Source organism: Corvus brachyrhynchos, unplaced genomic scaffold (assembly GCF_000691975.1).
Source record: "Corvus brachyrhynchos isolate BGI_N302 unplaced genomic scaffold, ASM69197v1 scaffold17, whole genome shotgun sequence".
NCBI lineage: Eukaryota > Metazoa > Chordata > Aves > Passeriformes > Corvidae > Corvus > Corvus brachyrhynchos.
Window position 1 is genome coordinate 3,297,000 of NW_008240046.1, and position 27,049 is coordinate 3,324,048.

The 27,049-nt window shown below is 37.8% G+C and overlaps 1 protein-coding gene across 4 annotated transcripts in view; it reads right to left on the bottom strand.

The window, feature by feature from the left end:
* The window catches only part of PDS5A (PDS5 cohesin associated factor A), an 87,511-nt gene that overhangs the window by 14,336 nt on the left and 46,126 nt on the right, over positions 1–27,049 (bottom strand). For all 4 annotated transcript variants that reach the window (XR_001865245.1, XR_001865244.1, XM_017744314.1 and 1 more), the window contains 19 exons: positions 25,173–25,324; positions 21,893–22,006; positions 21,216–21,297; positions 20,417–20,465; positions 20,150–20,289; positions 19,032–19,147; positions 18,228–18,333; positions 17,373–17,533; positions 14,560–14,683; positions 13,245–13,403; positions 12,916–12,984; positions 12,133–12,269; positions 11,325–11,448; positions 10,841–11,045; positions 10,224–10,338; positions 7,008–7,140; positions 6,270–6,389; positions 5,067–5,129; positions 956–1,095 (listed from right to left, as the gene is read on the bottom strand). Coding sequence is in view for 2 of the 4 variants with exons in the window: in XM_017744314.1 (XP_017599803.1) it covers positions 956–1,095; positions 5,067–5,129; positions 6,270–6,389; positions 7,008–7,140; positions 10,224–10,338; positions 10,841–11,045; positions 11,325–11,448; positions 12,133–12,269; positions 12,916–12,984; positions 13,245–13,403; positions 14,560–14,683; positions 17,373–17,533; positions 18,228–18,333; positions 19,032–19,147; positions 20,150–20,289; positions 20,417–20,465; positions 21,216–21,297; positions 21,893–22,006; positions 25,173–25,324 (2,309 nt within the window). In the remaining 2 variants the exon portion in view is untranslated. The remainder of the gene's footprint in view (positions 1–955; positions 1,096–5,066; positions 5,130–6,269; positions 6,390–7,007; positions 7,141–10,223; positions 10,339–10,840; positions 11,046–11,324; positions 11,449–12,132; positions 12,270–12,915; positions 12,985–13,244; positions 13,404–14,559; positions 14,684–17,372; positions 17,534–18,227; positions 18,334–19,031; positions 19,148–20,149; positions 20,290–20,416; positions 20,466–21,215; positions 21,298–21,892; positions 22,007–25,172; positions 25,325–27,049) is intronic.

The following is a 27,049-nucleotide window of genomic DNA, read 5'->3' on the forward strand; positions in this document are numbered from 1 at the left end:
GGGGGGAGAGAGAGGGGGGAGGTGGGAATCAACACAATAGGCTAAATTAGTTTAAAAACATTTGAATTTGGCAGAGTCCACACTTATATTTTCTTTCCCAGAACTGGGAAAGGTCTGAAAGGAATTGGCTGGTCATTGAGCCAAATCCCTTACCACAGTCACATCACCATATAATGCCTTTTGCAAACTTAAGACCAGAGCTGTAAAATAGGCTGTGTTCTTTTTCCAGATAGAACGAGCCAATACTGGAAAATGTGGGGAAGAATAATAAACACCAATAATGACCAATCTTCATAGTTTTAAAAACAAAGTAACAAAAAAGAAAAAGCCAAGATTATTACAACTTGTATCATGCACACTTACAGAGCAAATTCTCAACAGTTATACTTCCTTTTGGCCTTATGAAATTTAGCAACTAGAGTTAACTTTCTCTGCTTTCTTTAACCCTTTATTTTAGTCACATAATCAGTTCTAAACCAAATTAAACAATACTAAAATCTGAAAGTGTAAACTGTTTCTCCAGATTTACAACAAATTTTAAAACTCTGGATCCATGTAAAAATAATGCTTGCTAGAAGAATCACTGAATATTATAATCATATGGTCCACCTTTCCACTGAGACCCTGGCCTGCTTCAACAAGCTTTATCATTCTTAATCTCATGTAGATCAGAATATTACATCTACATCAAAAAAGTTTCTTGTTTCCAATCAGGATTAATCCTAATTTATACATCCTAATATACATCAAAACATCAACTGCACAAACTGAACCAAAAAGCAAGTATGGAGATTTTACCTATTGAGAACTACTACATTTTTTAAAACCAGACAAAGTAAGGACACTCCTCAAACACATAAGCACACAGACTAAATCATCTCCTGTCCTAAAACTTGCAAGCACAGTGGAGAACATGAAGTAAAGAGCTGATGAAAGGTATTTTGAACTGCCGTACCTTGATCTGTTTCCTGCAGAAGAGCTCAACTCAGAGTTTACACTGCTTCCAGTCTCTGATCCTGTAGTTCTAATATATGGTCTCCTTCCAGTTGCAGATAATGGTTTGTTTACTGTACCTAATACACCGGTTGGTTTTGGCTAGAAAAAAATGTTTACATCTTAAAAAATGCAAACTTCAGATACATAATTTTACAAATATTTTCTTGAGTATTTTAAAATACTTTTTCTGGATTAACAGTCTTGATCACAATGCCGTCAGTTTAGAGCGACAAACCTTATCTTTACTTAAAAAACACTGTTTAATCCTTTTACTTCTTGTCATTTAAGTGCACTTCATCAACTGCCCTTCTCTCTCTCTCTCTCATGCTTTGAAGGCACACTATAGCACTTCATCAACTGCCCTTCTCTCTCTCTCTCATGCTTTGAAGGCACACTAGCTGGAGAAGTCTCAACAAAAGCCAAAACGTTAGGCAATATCAGAATTGAGAGCCTCTGGGTAAGGATGAATAGAAAGCAAATAAAGCAGATATTGTTGTGGGAGTCTACTATTGACCACCCAGCCAGGACACTACCAGCAATGAATAATTCTACAAGAAATTACAGGATCTTTCTGGATCAACTGCCCTTGGCCTTATGGACAACTCTGGCCCTGTATACGGGGACAGCAGACTTTAGATGCTGTAATACTTTTGGATGCTCTGGGAATCTACTTTTGAAAGTACTGCAATCTATGAACGCTGGTCACTTTTTAAGAACCATCTCTTAAAAGCACAGGAGCAGGCAATCTCAAAGAGTAAGATGTCACACAAGTGAGACAGAAGTCCAGCCTGGCTGAGCAGGGATCTTCTTCTGGAACTTAGGCAGAAAAGGAAAGTATACAGTATTTGGAAGCAACAACAGACAACATGGCAGGGCTACAGGAATGGTGTTCACCACTGCAGGGAGAAAATTCATGTGGCCGAAGCTTGATTAGAGTTCAAGTTGGCCAGCACTATAAAGGTCACAAAAAGGGCTTTTTAAGATACGTCAAAAGCAAAAGGAGGATCAGAGATAACACTGGGCTGTTACTTGATGAGGCTGGTCACCTCACAATCAGGAGGTGACAAAGCAGAAACATTTAACCCCATCTTTTTCTCTGTCTTCAACCCCAGTGATGGGCCCTGGGACCCCCAGAGCCCTGTGTTAGAACACTATGTCTGGGGGGAATGATAACCCCATTTTCCTCAGCTGCTCCTCATAAGACTTGTCCTCCAGACCCGACCCATCACTCATTTAGTTTTCCTTCTTTGGACATGCAGTAAACTCAGCTACTCAGTAAACTAAACAAATTATTATAGTAAAAGAATAATATGTTTAAGTAAATGCTGTGCAGAATAGCACTAGGATGATGCAGTCACTGAACATTTTGTCCAGTAACAAGCCATTTCTACAGAGATTGTTGCTTTTTTTGCTGGCCAATATTTTCCAGCATCTGTAATATCTTTCTCCTGCCCGCTCCATCATAGCTTCCACACATGGGAATTATTTTTTCTTCTTGAGAATGTCTTAATTTGTTAACTTGGCCTCTAAGGAAATGTAAAATTACATGAAAAATGTGACATGCCAGCTACGAAAACTTCCTTGACTGCTCTCCAGTGACAAAATAAAAAACTTCCTGTTGCCTACTCAGCCTGAGCACATAGGTCAAGTCATCAGCCACAGCAAGATCTAAAATGTTGTAACTGTATCAGAGAACCCCGAAGAGATATGTTTACTTCTAAACCACCTTTCTGCATATAACTATATAAATATAATATAAAAATACGTAATAAATATATAACAGTTCATTTAAAACTCAATCTGGCCACTGCAAAGGAAGATAATAAAAAGTGTTTTTACAAATACACTGACAACAAATGGAGGGCCAAGGAAAACCTCAATGCCTTACTGGGCATGGAGGGGAACATTGTAACCAAGGACAAGGAAAAAGCTGAAAGACTTAATGCCTTCCTTGTCTCTTCTTTAACAGAAAGGTCAGTTACACTCAGGCTACCCAGCCCCTGAACTCAGACAGGGACATGGAGCAGAATGGATCTGCTGCAATCCCAGAGGAAGTAGTAAGTGGCCTGATGAGCCACTCAGACACTCACAAGTCTATGGGGCTGGATGGGATCCCCCTGAGGGTGCTGAGGGGGGCTGGTGGAAGAGCTCACCAAGCCACTCCATCATTTTCCTGGTTAACTGCAGAGGTCCCAGATGACTGGAGGTTGGCCACTGCAATGCCAATCTACAAGAAGGCCAGAAGGAGGATCTGGGAGATCTACAGGGCTGTCAGCCTGACCTTGGTGGCCAGGAAGGTTATGGTTAATCTGTTGGTTATCTTGAGTGAGATCACATGGCGTGTACAGGACAACCAGGGGATCAGGCCCAAACAGCATGGATTTAGGAAAGATGGGTCCTGCTTGACCAACTTGATCTCCTTTTATGACCAGATGACCCACCTAGTGGAGGAGGGAAAGGCTGTGGATGTAGCCTACCTGGACTTCACTAAAGCTTTTAATATTGTCCCCCAAGACATCCTCTCGGAGAAGCTTGCAGCACATGGTTTGCACTCTTCACTGGGTTAAGAAGTGGCTGGGTGGTCAGGTCCAGAGAGTGGTGGTGAAGGGTGCCACATCCAGCAGTGGCTGGTCACCATTGGTGTTCCCAAGGGAGCAGTGTTAGGGCCAGTCCTGTTTAGTATCTCTACTGATGATCTAGAGGAGGGGATTCAGTGCCCCCTCAGTCCATTCATAGATGATACCAAGTGGGTGGCAGTACTCTCTGCTGGAGGGCAGAAGGCTCTGCAGAAGGACCTGGACAGGACAGACTGATGGGCCAAGGCCAGTGCTATGAGGTTCAACAAGGCCCACTGCCAGGTCCTGCACTTGGGTCACAACAACCCCAGGCAGTGCTACAGACTGGGGCAGAGTGGCTGCTCAGCTGCTCAGCAGAAAAGGACCTGGGGGTGCTGGTGAACAGCTACTGAACATGAGCCAGCTGTGCCCAGGTGGCCAAGAAGGCCAATGGCACCTGGCCTGTGTCAGCAATAGTGTGGCCAGCAGGACCAGGGCAGTGACTGTCTCTCTCTACTCAGCACTGGTGAGGCCACACCTTGAATTCTGTTTCGGATTCTGGGTCCCTCACTGCAGGGACACTGAGGTGCTGGAGTGAGTCCAGAGAAGGGCAACAGAGCTGGGGAAAGATCTGCAGCAAAAGTCTTATGAAGAGCAGCTGAGGGAGCTGGGGGTGTTTAAAACTCTCTACAACTGCCTGAATGGAGATTGTAGCCAGGTGGGGATTGGCCTCTTCTCCCAGGCAGCAAAAGACAGGAAAGAGGAAATGGCCTCAAGCTGTGCCAGGGAAGGTTCAGGCTGAAAATCAGGAAGAATTTCTTCACTGGAAGGACTGTTAGGCATTGGAATAGACTGGCCAGGGACATGGTGGAGTCACCATCACTGGAAGTATTCAAGAAATACTCAACATGGCATTTAGTGCTGTGGTTAGCTGCTATGGCGGTATTTGGTCAATGGCTGTAATCGATGATTTTGGAGGTCTTTTCCAGCCTTAATGATTCTGTGATATTTCCTACTGTTGTATTGAACCTAACTCTGCATTACATTTTGGAAAGCCTCTCCCAGAGGTGCTTTGCTTTGCAAATACAGGATGTTAGAATCATAGAATATCTCCAGTTGGAAGGGACTCCCTGAAATAGAATGAGATGTTCAAAAGAACATAGACATTTGCAGCTGAATTTAACAGCATTACCAGCAATATTAAAAATGTCACAACTGAAAATTTAAGATCTCCAATGCTAGTGTTACCACAATTCTCTATATGCATCATAACTTTATGCCAAGCTTATTTCAGTAATGGAAGAAACTGTAATCAAGAACCTGTACAGATAACAATATTGGTGTTGTGTATTCATCAGGTAGTATGTTCAAGGAATTAATTATATGTCATCAAATAAAAGAGTCAAAAATTACTGTACATGAGCTCTTAATATAATTTTTAAACCATGACAGTCCAGAACATTTTAAAAATCACAAGTAATATTCAAAGACTTGCAACTTGTCAAAATACCGTACCTTTCCTGTCAAAAGAAGAACCCTTGTCTCTTCTGAAATGTAATTCCTGTCATTGCAGAAATCCTGTATAAAAGTAAAAATTAGTTTGTGTTTGATGTCTCAATCTCACCTTTTTTCTTATATGCAACCGACTTCTCAAATTAGATGCAACTATCAAGTGTTACACATACTTCACACCATGCAACCTGCTGACCAAGGAGTCAATCTAATAAAGATAGGTGAAACTAGTATTTTGGTGGAGATCTGCAGTGAGCATTACTAAATGACAGTATGCCATACCTGAAATTGGGATGAACATTTTTCCTTCTATTGTGACATGAATTGTTTCAAAATGATGCAAAACTGCTCTCCCTATTTGTTCACTTGCACATTTTTAATGGGAAATCTTAACAAAGGAAAGGAGGTGCCATTTTCTCTAAACAAGTTGAAAGTTGCTACCTTTGCCACTCAGAGTATTAGAATTTACACAGGCTGAAATCCTGTAACTGAAAAAGGTAGCTACCACAGACACCAGCTCACTGTTACATGGCATCTGCCATTTTACAATTAAATAGGAAACCAAATTTTGCTTAAACAAACTCTGGAAAGGCAATTAACACTCTAAGGTACTGAAAAAATGTCAGCCAGTACATTCTCCAGGACAACCAAAACATCAGGTCTGGTCCAGAGAATTACTTGTGCTCCCTTTACACTTTTCAGAACTTTGTCTCTTGGAGAGCAGTAGTGCCACTGCTGACAGCAGAGCTGTACTCACCAAGGCGATTACTAGGCAATAAGAGGACCAGCTTGTACAGCCAGCAGAACAGCTGAACAACTACTGACAGACAGAAACATACCACAGGTAACGTAAAATAATGTTCCCTTTTTTTGGTCAGATTTGCATTCTAATACAGAAATACAGTCAGAAAATATATATACATATTCTCATATATTCAGATGCACTTGTAAAACACACTAAAGAAATAATTCAGCAATACATGCTAGCATATCAGTATTAATTTCAATTAGCTCTCACCTTGTTACAAGCATTCCTGTCACGTGTTCATAATACATAGATAGCACAGCATAGAGCTGACAAAAATTAATTGCTGATAATAAAAGATGCATTTTCCCACTCATTATCTTATGGAGATAACCAGCTCTCAATCAAAAAAAAAAATGCATTTCCCCTTACTACTTTGGAAATAAAATTAACAAATTTACCTTTTCAGGTTGTGTAAAAAATTTGGTTGGCAATACAGGGTCCTTGGGTGAATCTGCATTGCACAAAGCACTTTTGCTGTTGATTACACATAGTGCTACATCACATACTGTGTAAAGTTTCTAGAGAAAAAAAAAAGAAAAGCATGCTTTAGTAATTACTTACTGTTTTTACAGCGTAGAAAGAACGCAGTACTTTAGAAAGTTTAAACTATGCATTTAAATAACCACCACTAAGGACATACTTTGTAACTATATCATTAACCATACTGCTGGGTCTTAAAACACACAGAGAAGTCCTCATTTTTCATATGATACTATTTATAAAAACTAGTAATACTTTACATGACTATGCTGTACAATTCAACCTCTTGCTCAATCAAATCACCTTAAATGGTTTCTCATCTCTGCTAGAAACTAATGGGTTTAACAGCAGCTGTATAATGCAGTATTTCCACCCCCAACAGCAGAAGATACTTATGTCAGGAAACTAGGCAGGAGTTGTTAAAATAAGGCAGGCAGTAACAGCAATATTTTTTAAAATTGTAGGTATTATGTACTGGCTGAGGTCAGCAAGGTTTTGTAAGAATGAGATTGGAAACACACAGACAGTGCTTGCAATTAGCAGTCTCTCTAAAAAACCATAAAAATGTCAGAGCTAGTTCTTTCAGACTTTCTGCAAATCCTGCTTGTGAAACCCTCAGCTCATCACCCAGCACTAATCTCAACTGCATTTCTTACTTCATTGGCCTTTGGCTCATCAGGAGACTGAGCATCTCGGGTAAGCTTGATGTTTTCTGACATCTTTTTCATGAAGGCATGGCTATTGTTTTCGTTCTTTGTCATTAAAACTTCAAGCATGAACCACAGGCACCTAAAAAGCCATAAAACCACAAGCAATTACACTCCAGCTTTCATACTACAGCTCCTACATACAGCAAAGCTTTACGAAATTTTCTTAACTGTACTAGCTTTTTCTTAAGAAACCAAAATCAATTTGCAGACATAAACACGTAACATCATATAATGGTGTAAACAGAGTCTAGAGCTTTACAACACAGAGTCTTAACTGTACTCCTTGGAGTAAACCTGCCAAATTAGTGTGCATATTATTACATCTGTAAATACTGCCCAGCCAATCAACTTTTTCTCTCCCATACATGAATAGAAGCAGGAATTCTGGTGCTATCATCACCCAAATGAAATTCTGTAATCACTAAGGCACTATGTCCCTGTCAACAATGTACCATGAGCACACTCAAGGCAGGCTTAAACAAATCATGCTGCTGCTAGACAGTTACCCACACAAGATGGATTAATACTGCAGTTCAAATAGGAGAGGAGATCCAAAAAGCAGGTCAGATTCCCGCTAATGTTCCATATGGGACAAAAATTCTCCCAGGTAAAACATAATGAAATTAGCTTTCCTAGGTTTTTTCTTTAAATCTAGCTTATTTATAGTGAGAATACATTTTATTTTGACTGAAAGTTTGTTTTAAAATTTTTTCAATTATGATATAAAGCACAACTGGTTCATCCATGCTGTCACCTGCTATCAAGATCCACAGCTGCATATGGTTAGAGGGTTAATAGTCACAATATGATAAAATAGTACTTAGTTGTAAAGACATATGGGTGGCTCTGAGAAATGCAGGCTTTGCCAGTAGCTAATTTAATTCTGAAGCTTTGGAAGAGAGATTATTTCATAGAAAGAGATAATAAAACTCAAGAAAAGCAGGATGACTGAACATTAGAATTCCCTGTTCACAAAAGCCCCAATCTTCTTAGCTGATCCAAACTGTAATGAAAGAGATGAAGGGACATTTCTCTCAAAAGCTCAGAGGCTCGTGCATCAAAATACTTAAAAAGCTATCTGATGTTCAAGAAACTGTCACTAATCTGACTTGCATCCAAGAGCTACAAAGGCTATAGTAAATCAATCTGTTAGACAGATTTACATCCATCTATCCACTATTTTCAAGAACTTGAATAGGATGAATGCAGGACAAGTAACATACCACCCTGGCCCAAGTTCTGCAAAATCCAGTGTCACCCAAAGATTACTACTTAGAACACATTATACTCTGGTAATTCCAGTTAACTCATATTCAGTATCTTGACTTTCTCATTAAATCAGCAAATTACATAAATAATTATCAACTCTGAACAAGACCTGCCCAAAACAGCAGTGGGATTTTATGTAAAAAAAATAATATGCACCTAGAGGAACACAGTCACATAAAAATCACTCTTTGTATCCATTTCAGTAATTTCAGAATATGAATTAGGAAGAGAGACACACTTGAGACAGTATCAAGATAAAAAACAACCAACCCCAAACATACCTCTGCAGGATAAGCTTAAAAAACTTCATCAGTAAGTATCACAGATTATGGTTCAGGAACTGTTAAGTATGCATTTACTGTACATCACTGTATCTAGGCCACGTGAACCAAAACGAACTAGGGAGAAACCTACAAAACACACTGCAAAGCCTGTTTTTCCAACTTTGCAAGCATCTCTGTTAACACTTTAAAGTGAACACTAAGACACTCAGAGCTGTTAGAAGAAACACTGAATCACATTGAATAGAAAACATTTTTCTCATATCTCAGGAGACTCTTCAGAGAAGTATTCCTGCCAAAAATCCCCTACAGAGTATTTCTTTGTTTGGAGCAGTCCTTTCTGGCTAGTTCAGCCAGTCTGTGACAAACATGAGGGAGGAAATTCGACAACAAAGAAAAGCTATACAAGGAGCGTCCAAAAAAGCTCTGCACACTAGAAAGTGCTTCTCAAAGAAAGTATTAACTCAGTGACTGAAAATCAGAACTTGTTCCCATGCATTTTGGATAAAGCACATGCTGTAGAATGCTTTCAGATGTTGCCAGGAACAGGAAGTCCTGGGACAAAATGTAGATTTGTTGATCAGGTAAAAAATCTTCACTGACTTCAGGTCTGACCAGGTGTGAATCAAGTAACTCAGAAATCAGAGCACACCACGCTTTACATTTAGAGAAAGAATCAGACTTGGACTGTCGTAAGTGAAGGTGCAAAAAGAATTAAGATCTGAACCAGCTTATTGGTGCCAAAAAAGAAGTGCTTTTTGGATGATGTATGTTGCAGTATGTGGTTATAAATGCCTAATACAATACCAACAAAGCTCAGTTTCATCAAAAATTAATACAACGAAAAACCAAAATACTAAAACCAGAGCTGTGTGGTGGGAGAGACAACATGCTTGAACAATTTTTAAGTGTTAACTATATTTTAAAATTTTTAAATTCATTGCAAGATGTAAGGAGCAAAAGACGTTATAATTAAGATGTGAAATATTATTTGAGGCACAGAAGAAGGTCTGAATCTGGAAACAAGCTCCTGCCAAGTATGACAATATTGTGTACAGTAATCTGTGCTGAATACATTAACAAGTACTAAGCCTGCACCGCTGATGTGCAGTGCAAATGGTAAGTCAGCAGCAAACTTAGAACGAATTCTAGTAGGCTTGCATAGGAAGGGGAAAATAAGTTTCCAGTGAGGCAGGACTTACCCAGCCTCACTGTTTTCGAGCCTTGGAGAAATGCTCTATTTTACAAGTTCCAAAATATTTGAACTAACATTACTTGACATCCTATAAATATTCCGAGGCACAAAGACAAGACTCTAAAATCATTACTTACTTCAAAAGAAGCATACACAACTCACTAATTTGGTATACTACAGTATGACCTACAGGTTACCATTTGGGCTTTCAGAGTATACTGCTAAGCAGTTGTTGATGCCTTCTTCCCATGATTAAAGTGTTCCATATTTCCATTTTTTCCATTTATTGGTTTGCAAGATACTGTTGATAAAACAAATTTTTCTTCTTCCTAATTAGTTTTTTCCTCTTCCTAATCACTTTCTTTCCAAGTGCAGAAAATTCTCAGCATAAGAATTCTAGAATCACTTGACACTTACTCTTTGACATCACGAAGCTGATCAACATCCTGAGGTTTTGTGAAATCTGGATCATGTGCCAGTAAGTGAATCATATATGGTACCACATATTCAGGCAGCAAGGACAGCAATTTTTCTACAGTGACAAAGACAACAAAAAATCGCTTCTATATTACACACATACATCATAAGAAAAACTTTTTCAAAGTATAACTTTTTCAAACACTAAATGTAAAATTTTGATGTGCATTTTCTTCCTACAAATTTTATTTTTAATGAATCATTAAAAATAAATGAACAGGTTTTACTACTACAAAACAACTTGGTCTTGCTTCAGGAAGAAGGTCTTAAAGCCTAAAAATATCAGGACACAAATTTTTTTTTTGAGCACAATAACTACAACCATAAGAGCACTGTATTTTACATCTGTAATTATCAGCAATGTACAGCAGAGTATTTTATGGTTTATGCCAATACTGAACTAAGTAAATTTAGGTTTGAATGTGTCTAATACAAAGATGAGAAACAGATTAAACTTATCTGGTGTTTCTTTACAAAAGCCAATTGCTTAAGGTTTAATATTTATTCCTTCCAGTTTAGTATTATTGTATTATTAACAATTTTACTGAAATACTAACCGTTAGCCATAGGATTCTGCTTAATATATTCTCTTCGTATACTGATGTTTTTGAGCAAGCACTGTCTGGCATGTGCTCTTCTCTCCTTCACAGGGTCTTTGGCACACAAAGCAAAGATTGCCATATATTCCAGAGGGAGAAGTAATTTCACAAGTGCCTTATGCAGCTTCTGAGCGAATATCTGCCTCACTTGGTAGCACTCATCCTACAGCAACACAAACCATAAAAGTGCAACCAACAAAATGCAGGTCTTAAAAAAAAAAAAAAAAAAAAAAAAAAACAAAGCACTCAAGGTGGAATTATGAGGAGGTATTTTAAAAATACAAACAGGAGCAGCACAATAAACATTTGAAATTGAGATTTCAATAACTCTTGTGAAAGCTGCGGTGAGGAACACAATATACTGTGTAGAAGCAACAAAAGCTCAGATGTAAGGACTCAGAATTCAATTAAGGGTCACTTCAATTCTAATGCAGTTACTTACATTAATGACGAGAGCACAGAGCTGGAACTGTTCTGGGGTAATTATTTCATGGTAACAGGGTTCCTGTGCAAGCTTCATTATTGCACTACCAGCAGCTAATCTCAGTCGAGACATATCTGATTTACTACACATACCAGAGAAAAAAACCCCAAAAAATTAATCACAGTTCACCACAACTATCCTTAAATTACCTGCATGTCTCAATTTCTTTTTACAAGATCAATGACCAATCAATGAGGTTGCAGTAATATAGCTTTACCTCAAGCCAAACTAACCTTACCAAATTTGTGAAAAATAAAGTGCTCTCCTTTCCCCACAAAAAACCCCTATTTCCAGTAAAACAATGAAATGAGATGAGTCAAGTTTCTTGTTTTCCTATCACTGTCTAAATGAAAGCAATGCTTTTGCCACAGTTTTTCTTTCTTTCCTTCACCCTCACAATGAAGTTGAGGAGCAGTTACCTCATTAGCTGGAATGAAGAAGCTCCACTCAAGATAAAATCTAACATGCTTGGGAGTTGGTTAACACTCAATTGTTTTCAAAGGTACCTCTGCAGGTGTTTTATTCTCTACAATGTCTTTTACTAGGAAAATAATCTAATTCGGAACTCTGTAGGCATTAGCAAATTGCAAGAAAGAAGGAGTATCTAATATAATTTTATGCTGCCATTCCACTCCTAATATACTCTGATTGTATCTGCAGCCAACATTGTGCTGACCTTAATATTCGAAAAGCACTCTAAAAGAACCGACATTCTTTGAAATTCTACAACAAAATTTATGGAAGCCTGAAAGGAACAAAATCTGACCTGATTCGCTTCTGTTCTGTCAAGTCTCCTTCACTGACGAGCATGGCTGACAATAACCGGAGTGTGGAATTTGCGGATTTTGACTGGTTGTTTTTCATACCCAACAACCAGCGTACCAAAAGTTTAATTGCTTGCACCTATCACACACAAACAAATCAACAATCAACTTACTTGCCAAAGCTGGTAAGTTACTAAAACCTACTGTTGTCAAATTGAAACTCCCATAGATTCTTGTGTATTAGAGATTTTGAAAGGAACAGAATGAAGCAGTAAATATTTAGAGTGATGAAGGAAGAAGCAGTCTTTGTGATCTCAGGACACTTCAACTATGGTCCACTGTCTTTGCAGAAGTGCATCTAGAGGATGCAGGATACTTGCTATATGATTAAAAGTAAGAGCAACTAGATAAAAATTCCTAGAAATGGCCATAGTTAGATTCATATTTGTTAGGGTCTCAATTTATTTCATTTATTTTATTTATTTGTTTACAAGTCAGTAAAGTCAAAGGAAAGTTACCTTCATTGTAAGGAAAACTAAAATTTTTGAATCTCTTGTTTTCTCAACACTCAGAATAATTAATATCAGTAAGTGAAGACAACAGAATGCATAGTTTCTACCAGTTTTATCAGTTCTGTGTATAACCCAGAAAACCAATAATATTCTAATAGGACTAATACAAAAACATTTGAAGGGATTTATTCTAGTATTTCCCACTGTGCAACTTGAAGAAAAGTAAACTTTAATTGCAGATATACACATTATTACTGACAGCAGATAACACACCTTTGCTAGTACTTCTGGAGAGACTTCTTCATCTGGAGACCACAATTTTCCATTTTTCTCACCTGTTGACTATAGAAATTCATGTAAGTTTACAAACTGGTTCAATTCATACGAAAAATAAAGATGCAAAAATAGAAAAAAGTCACGGATTAGGCTTTCTTTCACCAAAATACCTTTTAGAATGCAATTATCACTGTACTAACCACTTACAGTGCATTACTTTATGGACTCATTTGACAAAAAAAGCTCTATTCCCCACAGAGTTCATAACAGGCAAAGAGCATAATAAGCACTTAAAAAAAAAAAAAAAAAAAAAAAGATAATCTTACCCTGTCATTCATTAGGAGATCTTTCACAATGAAATTTGCAACAACAGATTTCATTGGAGAAGCAAACTGGTCTGGAGCCAACATAGAAATATGACCCAAAGAGACCAAGGGAGTTATAAGCTGTTCTGGTACATCAGCATTCAAACTTCTACTAAGAGGCTGAGGAAGGAAAAATAAAAAAATATTCAAAATTCAACTTCAGTTAATAAGCTAGCATGTCTTAAAATAGTTTATTTTACTGCTGGATTGCTGATGCATTTCACTGTTTTTCCAAAAGAATGAATAAAATTAACAATCAAAAGTATAAAGAATACCATTCCCTATTCAACAGAGTAAACAAAAATCTCATGTAAGTTAAGTGCAAAACAAATACTGTATTCTCTTCTTATTTTAACGTGAAACACATTCAAACCTGAGAGACGTGGGAAAAAACTTTGACTCAGTTCTGTTCAGAATTTGTGAAAACCTGAATCCCAGCTGCCAATGGTCAAAAACAGCAGCCAAAACCTTCGAAACCACCGGGGACATTTCTACTAGCCATCAGCATTTACCTTCCAGGTAACAGTCACCAGGACACTTCCTGTATCACCCCACAACCATTGCATCATATTCTGGTACTGGGGGGGAACAAGCACTCTCACAGAAGTCTAAGCAGAGATCGAACTCTGCAAGCTTTTCACACTTATAAATGACACACAGGTTCAAAGACAGCCAAGATTAAGAACCTAAAATATTTTACAAGAGCAGATTAATAACATTATTATTTGAAAGATAATAATAAACTCCCTCCTCTGTATAGAAAGTCTTTTTGCTTAATTACTTGTCTGAGGAAACAGTAAGTGAGCCGTAAACTGATGTCTGAGCTTACAGTCAAGTTGTTCTGCACTAACTGCCTTAGTGAGGCAAGGCTGTATGTGCAAAGACCTTAAGGCAAGGTAATTCAATACAGGTGGAAAGTAGGGGATCTTATCTCTCATTTAGTATCTGCTAAATGTGTCCCCATGGGATTTGCCGTGGATCAGTCCAGCATTTTCAGCTTACTTCCCCCAAACTTCTCCCATGTAGACAAAAAGGAAAACCTTTCTCTATCAGACATGAGAATATTAGTAAATCATGACTTTAAGACACAAATATTAATAACTTGCTATTGTAAAATTAATGACTTATCTCAACTACCATACACCTGTAGGTTTCCTGACCTCATAAACATGTTATAAATTCCTACGGTTTATCTGTTAATAAACAGTAGGAATTCATTTTAATGACCAGTACCAATTAATAACAAACAAATCTTAAAAACAAAGGCAAGACATACCTCAAAGATCTGTGCAAGTTGTACTTCTTTATTTGAAAATATGGCATGTATACAGTGAACAGCTTGTTTTGCCTGATGAGGAGTGCCTCTTTTTGCTTTCTGATGCAAAATTGGAATTAGTGTTCTGTGAACATTAAATAGAATACTTCAAAATGCAATTTGCAATCTACAAAAAAATATCTTCACACATACAAATCTATCCTCACTGTCTTATAAATCAAGCATTCCTTTGAAGTCTGTTCAGGAAAGATCACAATCACAAACTAAAAAGCAGGACAGAATTGTATTTAGTAATACTTGTTGAATATCTGACCACACACATACAAGAAGAAAACAGCTCACTGGAAAAAAAAAAAAATCAAACATGAAAGAAATTAATGGTCAAAATAAAGCTGTTTAGGAAGACAAATAGAAGGTGGGGGCAATATGACAATTTCAGTTTGGGTGAATTCCTGGACTTATTATCTGAGCCTGGGAACGACAGGGCTGAAGAAAATCTGTGAAAGCTAAGAATAACCACTAAACATCAGTGTGTTTACAGGCTTTTACAACTGGAACTTTTAATTGCAATGTATACCCAAGTAAACAACTGCTTTGTTGTGAGATTTTGAATTTGAATCTCCTGAAATCTCTCTGCTGATCAGAAGGCACCAAAGGAAAGTGCAAGGCAGAAGCCACTCCAGAGACCAGGTCCAGGCTGGTCAGATGGTTCAGTTTCCCTCCCCAGGCAGTGCTGGAAGGCAGGCCTGTCCCCTCGGAGCTCAGCAGCCGAGACACTAACTCAGGAAGCTCACCCTGCACCTCACCCAGCAACTGACAGAAAAAACAAAATTGCCCAGGAAGTCTGACACAGAAACATCCCCAAAATTTTCCCTGCTTTCCTGAAAAGCTCTTTCACAATACAGTATTCAGTATATGGATTATTCAGCATCCACCATTCACTGACACATTCTACATAATGAAAATCAGCAACCACAGGCTAAAGAGCAACTTGCCGGGTTGAAAGAATCAAACCTCAAACATTTTCCTCAAAACCCCCACAAAACCCAAAACTAAACCAAAGACCCTCAGAAACATGTTAACAGTATTGTGAAGTAGAAAATCTCTTCCCAAACATGCCAAGATTCCACAAATTGGATTAAGAACCAAAATAGTAAAGAATTCAGTAAAACCTACAGAGTTGAAGTAAGCTTCAATGCCTAATCTACAGTTTTCATGGTGTTAAAAGTACATGTACATTAAAGTGTCTTTGCCAGGCCCTGGTGCAGCAGTTACAAACCACACCTCAGCACATCCCAACTCACACAAATCTGCAAAAGGTGAAACCTGACACACTGACATGCACCTTTACATGTTTACATCTACAAGTTTACACATGGTCCATAGGCTCTCTTTGAGCATGGCCAGTGCTTCCATCAGGCTCCCGAGTCATACGGGTAGTCTTTGTCCATGAACCAGTACAAAAGCCCTATTCATTTCCTGTACAAGCAAGAACTTGAGCAGCCACAGGTGAACACTGCTTCAAAGGACAGCAAGTAGCCTGCTCACAGCAGCCTTTAAAAAAACCCCAAGCCACAAACAGGTCACTTGAAACAAACTATCTTGTTGATTGTATCAAATCTTTCATTTATGATAAAGATTTCTGAATACATGAAATCTGGAACATCTTCTTGTCCTCAGTCTTCTTTTTCTTTGTGTCAAGTGTAAACACTGACATGGCTTTTGGCTTTCAGAACGCCAACCTAACTTGCCTGGAAACCATGCTATGTCCACTTTGACAGTTACATTTTTAAGTTGAGACCTCCCAGACTAAACTTCACCAATACCTGGTTAAGGCACAAAGTCAAAGAAAAAGACAGCAACACTAGATCCTTTGAGAGAACATGATATAGCCCAGCAATACAGAGTCTTGATTCAGTTCTGGCAGGGAACCAAAGACACTTGGGACTATACTGGGAACCGTACTGACAATGGGGACTACTGGGCTTTTCCTTCTCTTTACCCCTACAGATGTCTTAAAACCTATCTCATATACCTGAATTTGTAGTATTTTCCTTTTGTCCAAAATCTGATCCACATTCCAAAGAATCGCTGAGGTTATGGCTTTAATTTACAGCAAACTTAGAAGTGGAGATTGGTATGCATTTTAGCATGGCAATATCCAAAATGCTATTTCAATATATGAGAACTTGAAACCCATGATTTATAATCTGGACACGTTAAATTACTTACAGGCTGATTTTAAGGTTTCAGATGTTACTCACAAGGTATTTAATAGTCTGTGAATAGTACATTATGCAGCTTTAATCAGCAGCACAGCATGAATTGCATGACAACTTACAGACAACCAATTATTCCTTGCTAGAAATTCATGCCTGCTTTTAGACTTTGTTTCCCATCTTGTTTAATAACAAACAGAGCTGTTAACCATATCAGAGATTATATCTGCATTCCTTACAAAGATAGAAAAATTGTGTGAAGGACAGATATGAGTAGAAATTATGCCAAGGAATTATATCTGCTGTATTTTTGCTGTTTCTTATTTTGTAAGCTAGGAAATTTGCTATGCACTGGTTTTAATGTGTCTATTATAAGAAGATTTTTAAGAAGTTCCTAAGATGTTCAGTAAATATGCAAAAACTGCGAGAGCACAGAATTTAAAAACGAAGGGATGGGGACAGAAAGATACTGAAGGAAATCAAAACCAAGAGAAGCTGTTCATATTAACAAGACTATACAGGGGCAACACACTGAATAAACCATCAAGAGGGAGAATTCCAGATATGAAAAGCAGCACGTAACAGAATACTCACGATCGTATCTGTGGCAAGTCTGTTTCTATTTTGTGACCCGTGTTTCTGAAAATCTGTATGGCTGCCTCAGCTACCTTATCATCTTCCATCCTGAGGCACTGCAGTAGAGACTCATAGGTCTCTGCAGAGTGAAACGAGGTAGGATGTGTAAAGGACAGAACCTGCAGATACACATTAAAACAAAGGTATATTTATTCATAGTAAATTAATAATCAGAAAAACTAAATGATAGCTGTTTATTAACATTACCATCAATATAAATAGCTGTTAGATGCCCATATGAAACTATTACATTCAGTAACTGAACTGAAATTTTAATTTCCCCAGAATCTATAGTCCCTGAGCAGAAAAGAAACCAAGAAGGTTAAGATATCTACAAACAAAACATGGGATACTGTTTTACAGCTATTTCAAATCCTTCTTTCTCCCCCTTCCACTTCTCAGCACCACTGAAAACACAAGTTCCCTTTCTTTTGCTACATGATGAGGCTCTTGAGCCAACTGCTTGCTTTCCTTCCAGTGTCATACATGCCCCAAAGAAGGTCTCTCCCAGTTTCCCTGTTCTCTTCCTTTCACTTCACCTCTACACCATCTTCTCTACTACTTCCCTAAGCAGGAAACAATTTCTGCTTTAACATGTACATTTCAACTCTTGGCACCCTTTTCAAAACATACTTCTTCCAACAAACCATCTTTTTCATTCTTCTTCTTTCAAGTGAGTATTAATAACCAGTTTCATACATTAAAAAAGTAATTATCTAAGTAATAACTATTAAAGCCATGCTAACATTAATTCTTACTCATACCACTTTTGTTCCGTCCATTATAGATTACAGCTGCGTTAATGTAGATTACCTTGAGAAGTTCAAGTCCTGCACGAATAGCAGTATCAGGACTTACACCCTCCTCTTCATCATCAGCTGTCCCCTCTATGGATTTATTCATTAGTTTTACTAGTGCACTGAAATGAGAGATACAAAAAGAAACAAACAAGTATGACAGTGTTAAAGGTTGGAGATATAAGCAAGATAACTTGGTTTTCACAACATATAAAGGGAAGGCAAAAGTCCTTTGGGGGTGGTGTTGGCATTGCTGTTTCGTTTTTGCTATTTTTATTTGGGTTATTACATTAGTCCTTTTCCTTCTAATTTCACTTTCTGCAAAACTAATTCTTTAGGGGGAAAAAAATCCATCCCAAACCTCCCCACCATGCTGGTGGCATTAGATCAACACATACTTGCACAAGTTTCAGAATGTAATTAGGTTACCAGACAAGTCTCAAAAGGAATCAAAACATTCTCTTACACAATCCCACAAAAGCTAATTAATTCAGATGCTATATGGAAGACTGTTGCAGTTAACTATGTGAAAATTATGTTCATAGTTTTCACCTGAAGCCCCACAAATAGAATTTTCACCATGAACTACTAAATTTTTAAAATAATTTTGCAGACGGCACCACAAAACAGCATCAAAAAAAGCTGCATCCTCTAGGTTGCTGGGAATGAATACATCTACATAATTTAATTAGAAACTCACCCACACATTCAGTGCTACGACAGACCAATTCAAACCCCAAGAAAACTATTTTTTCTTTTGCCATTTCTACCACCTTTATAATCATCCACGAGTCAATTGCTCATGATCTTTCAAACTTACCTAATGGCTTCTGAGTCAATATGTACAGGGGCAATTCTTTCCAAAAGAAATTTGACCATTTCCAGAAAAGGATTTGTTGGCTGCTTAGGATTTGCAAGTTTCCGGGCTATCTCCCTCTACAAGAATGTTAGATACAAACAAGAATTATACTCATTTTACTTACTTCTTAAGTATGTTGAGTAAGCTAAATATAGTCACTTCTTTTTACCACAGTCCATATATATCTCCACACCGCTCTTTATCATGTTATATTCAAAGGATCAATACTTTAGAAAACTATTTAAATAGGTTTCTAGTTAAGAGTTCTTCAGGGGTTCTTAAGAATTGCAGCCCAGATCCAGAACACAATCAAGGAAGAGTGCAGTGCACAGAATGTGTGTTTGTTGTCAAGTGTAATCCAGAAAACTGTGGGTAACCCCGTAGTACGTGAAACCTCATAGGAATGAAAAAGTTGTCCTGCTCCCTTCCCTGCACAATTTCTAGGCTATTAGACAAAACCCAAGAAGTCTATATTTGTTTGTAGATACTCTTTGTGATCATTGTAATTTCTGTCAATGAAATTGCTTACTTTGCTTTGGACCACATAAAAAAAAAATGTGGTGGTTGGCAGCGTCTGGAAAAGTACAATTTAATACTAAGGTGTGTATTTTCCTCAAAGAGGTTAAAAACCATGAGAAAGACTGACCTCAAAATATTATTTTGAGGATATAGGAGGAGGATATAGGATTCATCATACAGGATGAAAAATAAATTAATAATATATAGATGGTAATAGATAACTTGCTGGTACTTGGAAGCTGAATCAGGGTGAGAAGACAGTTTGGGAACCCTACCACGAAAGAGGCACTCAAAATAAAATATTTTAAAGAAATAAATTAGTCTTTTAGACATTATGCTTGTTGCTCATAATCCCAGGAAGGAATAAAACTAATGTTTTCTTAAGATGGTGATCCTAATTATCTTTTTCCTAATCTCTACAGGTTAACCAAAAAGGCATTTTATGAAAATTGGAAACGTGTAAAAACCATGTTTAGGTAATTAAGGAAACCTTTAATTCCAGGTAGCTATTTTAAGCACAAATACTTATTGTATAAAAGTCTGCTTTTCCATTTCCTTACCACACAGACATCTGCCTGTTTACAAGAACACGTAGGGCTAATTAACAGTTCAAGCTGGGACCGAAGTTTCTCATCATCACCCAAAACCTGATTGAATTTCTTCACAAAATCTTGTGCCTTTCCAGGATCTGGAAGGTTTTCTGTATGATTAAAAACAGTTTAACATGAGATAAATTTGCCACTTCAGCATGCCAAGATTCACAGAAATAGTTTCCAGGAATGCTGCAGTAGTTTATAGAATGTTTACAGAAAGTTAGTAACACTTACTTGCTATGGTCATCAGCTTTCCAAACATGGCGGCACTGTTTGCTTCTGACTGAGGACAACAGCAAAAACAGACAAACAAATCAGCCATTTCTCCTTTATAAAATACACCTTTAAGCTGGTCTGTTAGTTCTTCTGCAGCACTACTTTCTACTCCTGAATCTTATGTTTTTGTTTTAAGAATAGATACTAGAATAGTGTAACTACGATTAGCAGCTACTACACACAGAAAGGGGAAAAATCTTGTAACATCAAAAAAACGCAAAAATTCATTAACTCGCATAACAGGTCAAAATCAATTGTTGGAAAAAGACCCCATTAGCCCCCAAAACAGGAAATTTCCACAAGCCCACTCCCTCACCAAAACCCCAAAGCAATGCCCTTCTACTCCTTCTACCTAAAATTTCTACTAGTAAAATTCCAGTAAAAATACTTAAAAACTTGTTTTTTCTAAGCAACAAAGAAACCACTGCTTTGTGCTACAATACATTCCATTTTCAAAACCTGTTAGAAAGTGAAAAAGAAAAAAGGTCTGTCAAAAGCAAACAAAAAAGCTTTGAAACTTTTTAAACTTCTTCCGAAGTTCTTCAGTAGTACTACGAAAGGATGTTCAACAGAAGGAGGTCATATACCTTCAAGTATTACAGAAAGTATTACTACTCAATGAGAATGGAACGTTGTCTACGTACAGAAATCAGCGAATAACAAAGTTACACTGAACAAATAATACAGTATTAAAACACCCCAGTAAATTAGTCCAAGAGGTCCACTTGATAAAGTATAAATATTTTCAAAACCGTACAGTGGGCTGCTTATGCAAATCCAGCAATTCTCGTACATGACTCCTTAGCATGTTCTGGCACTTCCACATCTCATTCAGTGCTCTGAAAAAACGGGAAACCAGAAAAGAAAAGCTTCTTCATGACAAGAACATGCTGGACGTTTTAATAAACAAGATTGTTTATTTACCTTAGAAGTGCAACGCCTGCTAGGTACAATCAACACTTAGTGAGTATTAAAAATAACTGTTCAAAATAAGGTGGAACTGATTTTCTCTTTTTACTGAATAGCATCTCTCTTGCAACAATGCAACATATGCAGGACACCCACAGTATTTCTTAAAACCACACAAATAAAAAACGGGCCACCATCAACCTGAATTCAGTTACAGGTATTTTCATCATGGTCCCTAATATAGAGCAAACCTAGAAGTCATCACTTGCACACTTTTAAGTCTGCATTGTTCTTATTTGATGAAAAAGAATGGATAAAACCACTCTTCTCAAATATCATGGGATCTTTTTGTCTAATGGATGTATTGAGTTTGTATATAATAGGAAAATGTTTTGAAATACTATGCTACTTGCAAATAATGCTAAGCATCCGTTATTTTTATTTTTATTATATAATACAAGTAAGATAACAGATGTTAGAAAAGCCTGAGGAAGCAAGTATTTGTTGAATACAAACTATACTCACTTGACAGCATTTGGATCCAAGCTAGCATACAAATAGTACAAACACTTCATTCGCTCTTCTGTTTCCAAATTGTGTGGAACAAGATACTGAGCAAAGATTTTCTCTACCAGTAATCTGCACAAAAAGAAGAAAAAAACTCTACATGCTGAACAGCAGTGATACCTTTCAGACAAGCTAAAAAAGCAAGAAATAGTGCAAGTCATTAAAACTAGATTTTTCAACAAAGAAGACAAAATAGTAGTGGCCTTTTTCTCAGCTGTAAAGATTCCTTCCACTGCTGATAGAAAGATTAGCAAGAACTGCTCCTTGAGAGCTTTTCCACGTTCTTTTACCTCTAAGAGGGAGTAATCTCTCACCATCCAAATTCTCCCTGTCTTTATGATCTGAGAATTTCCCTTTGTTTATTCTAATATTTAGAAGGAAGGAACACAGTAAAAAACTCAAATAAAGGAGAAAGAATAGAACTCAAAGGGGAGAAAAAGAAAAAATCTGAAGTATCCTCGAGGGAATGGTTAAGATTGACTGTTCTACCCGAGAAACTACTCATTATTCTTATACACAAGCTAAAAATCAGGAGTAAAAAGGTGGAGATGAAGGAACACCAAAACATACACAACTAAAGGGGCAAAAGGAAAACTAAGTGAGAACAAACCAAACCAGCAAAAGCATTCTCCAATTATCTTTCTTAAATATACATTTAAAGTTTTACACTAAATACCAACTTTGAACTACAAAATACAAGTGAGTAGTAGTTCATCTAATCATAGCTCCTCCAAATGAAAGAACATTCAAACATTAATTTACTTCATCCTACTGAAAGCTGTGCACAATGTTCAGCTACAGAGTTTGATATTTATGGACAAATACTGCGTGTGCTTGAATTTTAAAACTTTTTCACTATGTACTAGTACTAGCAAGTACTCTGGGAGTACCTTGTACAGAGACCACAGCTGCACAGATCAAACACACCTTATTTCTGCTCACACAGCTTATTTCTGTTCAAAGAAAATTCCAATAGACATGATGGCAAGGCAGAGAAATAAAAGGATGACCATGAATATGTATACAACTATTTCAAGACAGCTCATTAGTATTAAAGAAAACTTGGCTTTGTCTCTTTAAATGTACACTTTCCCACTGGTAACTCCAAGAACTAAATTGTTTGGGGAACAAGATCTTCAGATCTCAAGGGACTATCTGTTTAACACACTAGGAGATTGGAGGCATCAGAGTTCTTATCAATTTATGAACATTGCTCAAGCCCATGCCTCTATAGATACATATTCTAGAAAAGCTGTCAATACGAATGGAGAGACTGTACCAGCCCTTCCCTGGTCCCTGTTGCTCAGGGTCAAGATTTACAAAGCGGGCATAACTCCAAGCCACACTTCTCTCCTGTAAGGAAAATGATTGGCTAGCATAACAATAGTTGGTAACAGGGCACTGTTACAGATGTGGTCATTTCACTCCATTCTTTATGTATTAATTGTAAAACAGAGAAGCTCAGAGAACACATGAGAGGCAGCTCTTACAGTTACAAGTCTTCAGTCTTGAGTAGCTGTGTACATCAACAGTCAAGCCACAACAAAAACATTAACAAGTGACCGAATTATCAATTTGTGGAAAAAACATCTATTCTATTCCACTTCATGCCTGAACTCTGTGTGATACTGCACTATTATCTTCTGAAAGAACTGTGTTATCCATGCAGCCTCTGGAAAATACTCCAAGGCTCAGAGCTGTCCACTGCTACTTTTTATCCTCTCTGCCGAATTACTAAAGGAAAATAGGCCAGAGTCAGCTAATTTTGTCTCATGCTTGCTTATGTGTTTGAAGGATTGGATAGACTCTGTCTTAAAAGATCATAGCATTTCTACAGCTCTTCAGGTGTTAAATGTTTAAAATCCTGACAATAACAGAAATACATTTATCCCTCCCACTGAGATCAGGAAACCAACCCAATGGTGTGACTGAGCAAGAACTTCATTGTCAGCCTTAAAAACTAGTAGAATTTGAATTAAAATTCAGGGTACCTAGAAGAACATTAAAAATCAAGCCACCAATCTTTCTGTGTGGATACCCAGAAAACAAACAGGATACAATCCATGCCTCCTCATGAAAAAGCTAGTTTCAATGGTGTAATCAGACTTTCAGAAGTCATGTCAGAGAAAAGAAACTCAGCTTTGATGACACTGTCCTTGAATTTCCTTGCCTCGTTTCCAACAGTGTTCTGCATTTGCTGTGAGCAGAAATACAGAAAACATCTGCCTCATTCACTTTACAACTTTGATTCATTCTCTGTCCACTATCAAACCTGTGTACTGACAACAAGATGTGAACAAGGTAGAAAAACCAGAAACCTCTCAATGCAAACTACAGTTATTTTTATGTACGTGCTGAACTAGCTTTGTATAAACTATGTGAAGATCTCCCGAGTTTCAAAAATGGTGCCAACTAATCAAATATGTAACTCTTGCCCACTTATGATCAGCCAGATGAACAAAACAAGAGCCTTCACCACTGCAGTGGCAAAAAATTTAGTATCATAACTGGCAACCGAAGGAGGCTGTTAGCTCATTCAGACTAACCACCAAGATAACAAAACATACTGAAATAGTAGACTGTGTAAGGAAGGTGCTAAGAAACACTATAAACAATTTTGAGTCTACCATACTAAAAATCTAGGCTGAAATTCTACCTTTGTGGGATCTCAGAGTTTCTTTCTGAAAGACTATTAATAATTGTCCAAAACCTTGGCCAAAATATGTTTTTCAACACCAAAATGGTGTTTCAAAAAGTCAAAGGGACTGAGTGACAACATACAGAAGATGAAACAAATGTGAAAGCTCCGGTGATGTTTCTTCAGCTTTTGGTCTACCTAAAGGGTCCATACCAAAAGGAGAGGTTTGTGCATGTACTGTGGTGTGCACACACGTAACACTCACAGATCATGGATTTTAACAGCCTGGCCTCTGGAAAGCAGTGAGGCAAACAAGAACTGGGATAGTAAATGCCAAATCTGACAATTTTTTTTTTTACACAGTACTTAGTTAATGAAAATCTACTACCATCATAGATCTAGTCCCACCAATATATAAAAATGAATCCATGAAAAAACAATGCAACAACACTATCTGCATATATATCTTCATGATTATTAAATACACCATACATCAACCCACAAATACAGAATACAACAGCTTTCACAACATAAAGACATATTTTCAGAGTATCTCGCATCACGATACAATTAAAATTAGAAAGACTTAGATTGACTCACTTGTCATCAATGCTATTTTGATAATATATGTGCAAAAGTTTATCCTTTATCCAGCTCACTTTCTCTGCAGCATCTTTTCCAGCCTCAGCATGAAGACAATACTTCTTGTACAGCTGCGCAAGACCCATCATAGCTTCTTTTCTTACTCGCCACTTGAGAGGGAAGAAATGAAAAGAAGTTGGGGAATTGATTTTGGTAAATAAATAAATAAATCACACATACAAAACAGTAAAGATGTAGAAACATGAAAGACAAAATAGCCACTTTCTGATCTATATTTAGACACTTCAAAAGCTGAAAAATGCTGTTTAAAACCTCTAGATGAGAATTTGCAAAGCCTATGTAAGGGTTTTGTTCCCAGTACTGTGCAGATTAAATATTGTCAGTAACCCAGAATCCAGTACTTCTCTGTGCTGAGCAAAGAACACCTGGGAGCTAGCCAGCAGAAAAGAAGTTAAGTACAGCTTAACATGTACGCCTGAATAAGTGTCTTACTGAGTCAGGATTTGGAAGGCTTATCTATTCAGAGACAGGCACAAGAGGTGGCAGACTTCTTTCTTCCCATCTTATAGCAGCCTTGCCTAGAAATGGGAGATCTGGAGCCTAGGCCGAGCCAAACCTGCTAGGGCTTGAACTCTTAGGCCACTTTCCAGGACAGTCGGAGTGGCCCATTTTGCTGAAGCCTTGAAGCAATTGCTCTAAGACTCCAGGGATTAAGGAAAAAAACCCCCAGAGTACAACAGCTACAGGAGGAGTTCATGGGTTCTCACCCTTGCTTTTGGTGATCATACTTTATCCACTCAAGTAAACAACAAATATCCCATTATTAAACAATTTACCAGACAAGATCCATAAGCTCTCCTATGCTGACCTGTGTACGGAATCATACAAGAACTGATTTGAGGATTAATTTAGACAGCATAGTGTCTCATGCTGAATGATTTACACAGAAAACCTCTGAAGAAACTTGTTTTCCCACATCATTTAAAAGAAATGCATGAAATTCAAACTGAAAGAGATAATTTCTTCCAGAACACACTAGATATCACTTTTGGCCTTGAACTCCCAAGGACTAACAATGCTGAGATCATTTCACCCTAAGAAGCATAAATGTAGATAGTATTATTCATACTGTGTATAACTTCCTCAATCTTGTTAAATGGAAGGCTTGTCTCAATAACACCGAAGTACTGCACATTTAATTTCTTAATAGTTTTGCTAAATGAATTCCTTTGCTTGAAGGGAAAAGAAAAGACAAATCTTGAAGATAATATGGCTTATGTCATCACAAGACACCACTGGCTGTTGGGAGTAGGTTATAACAGTAAGATGGGAAAAATGAACTTGTATTTTGTTATGTATTTCTTAACTATTGAAACTGTAAATGACAGGTCAAGATAGTAATGACTTTGCTAGAACATTACATAGTAATTCGTTTTCACAAAAGAGAAAAACTTTAACTATAAATAGATGTTATTGTTTAACTTTTCTGCAGGAATTTGTTTACTCCCACTGTGATCTAAAGCACACTTTAATGAAAAGAAAGGCTGTCATGGGCTGGCAAAGCATAGCCCCGGAAGTGCAAAGGGGTGTTTACAGCTTCCTCTGTGACCTGACAGAACCTATCAGTGGCCAGTTTGAATATGGACAGTTCTTTAAGCCACTTAAAATTGTGACCGCCTCTGTGATCCACACTTAAGAACAGACAAACCCCGGAGCAGGGCTCTGTCTCGTTTCCGGTGCTGGGACAGGTGGCTGCGGGCCCCATGCGGGGGCCGGCGGGCCCGGCCCAGGCCCTGCTCGGGCCAGGCCAGGCTGGGCCACGGCCATCCTGGAGCTGATGGGCCCTGTTCCACCCGTGGAACCCTCCCACTGCA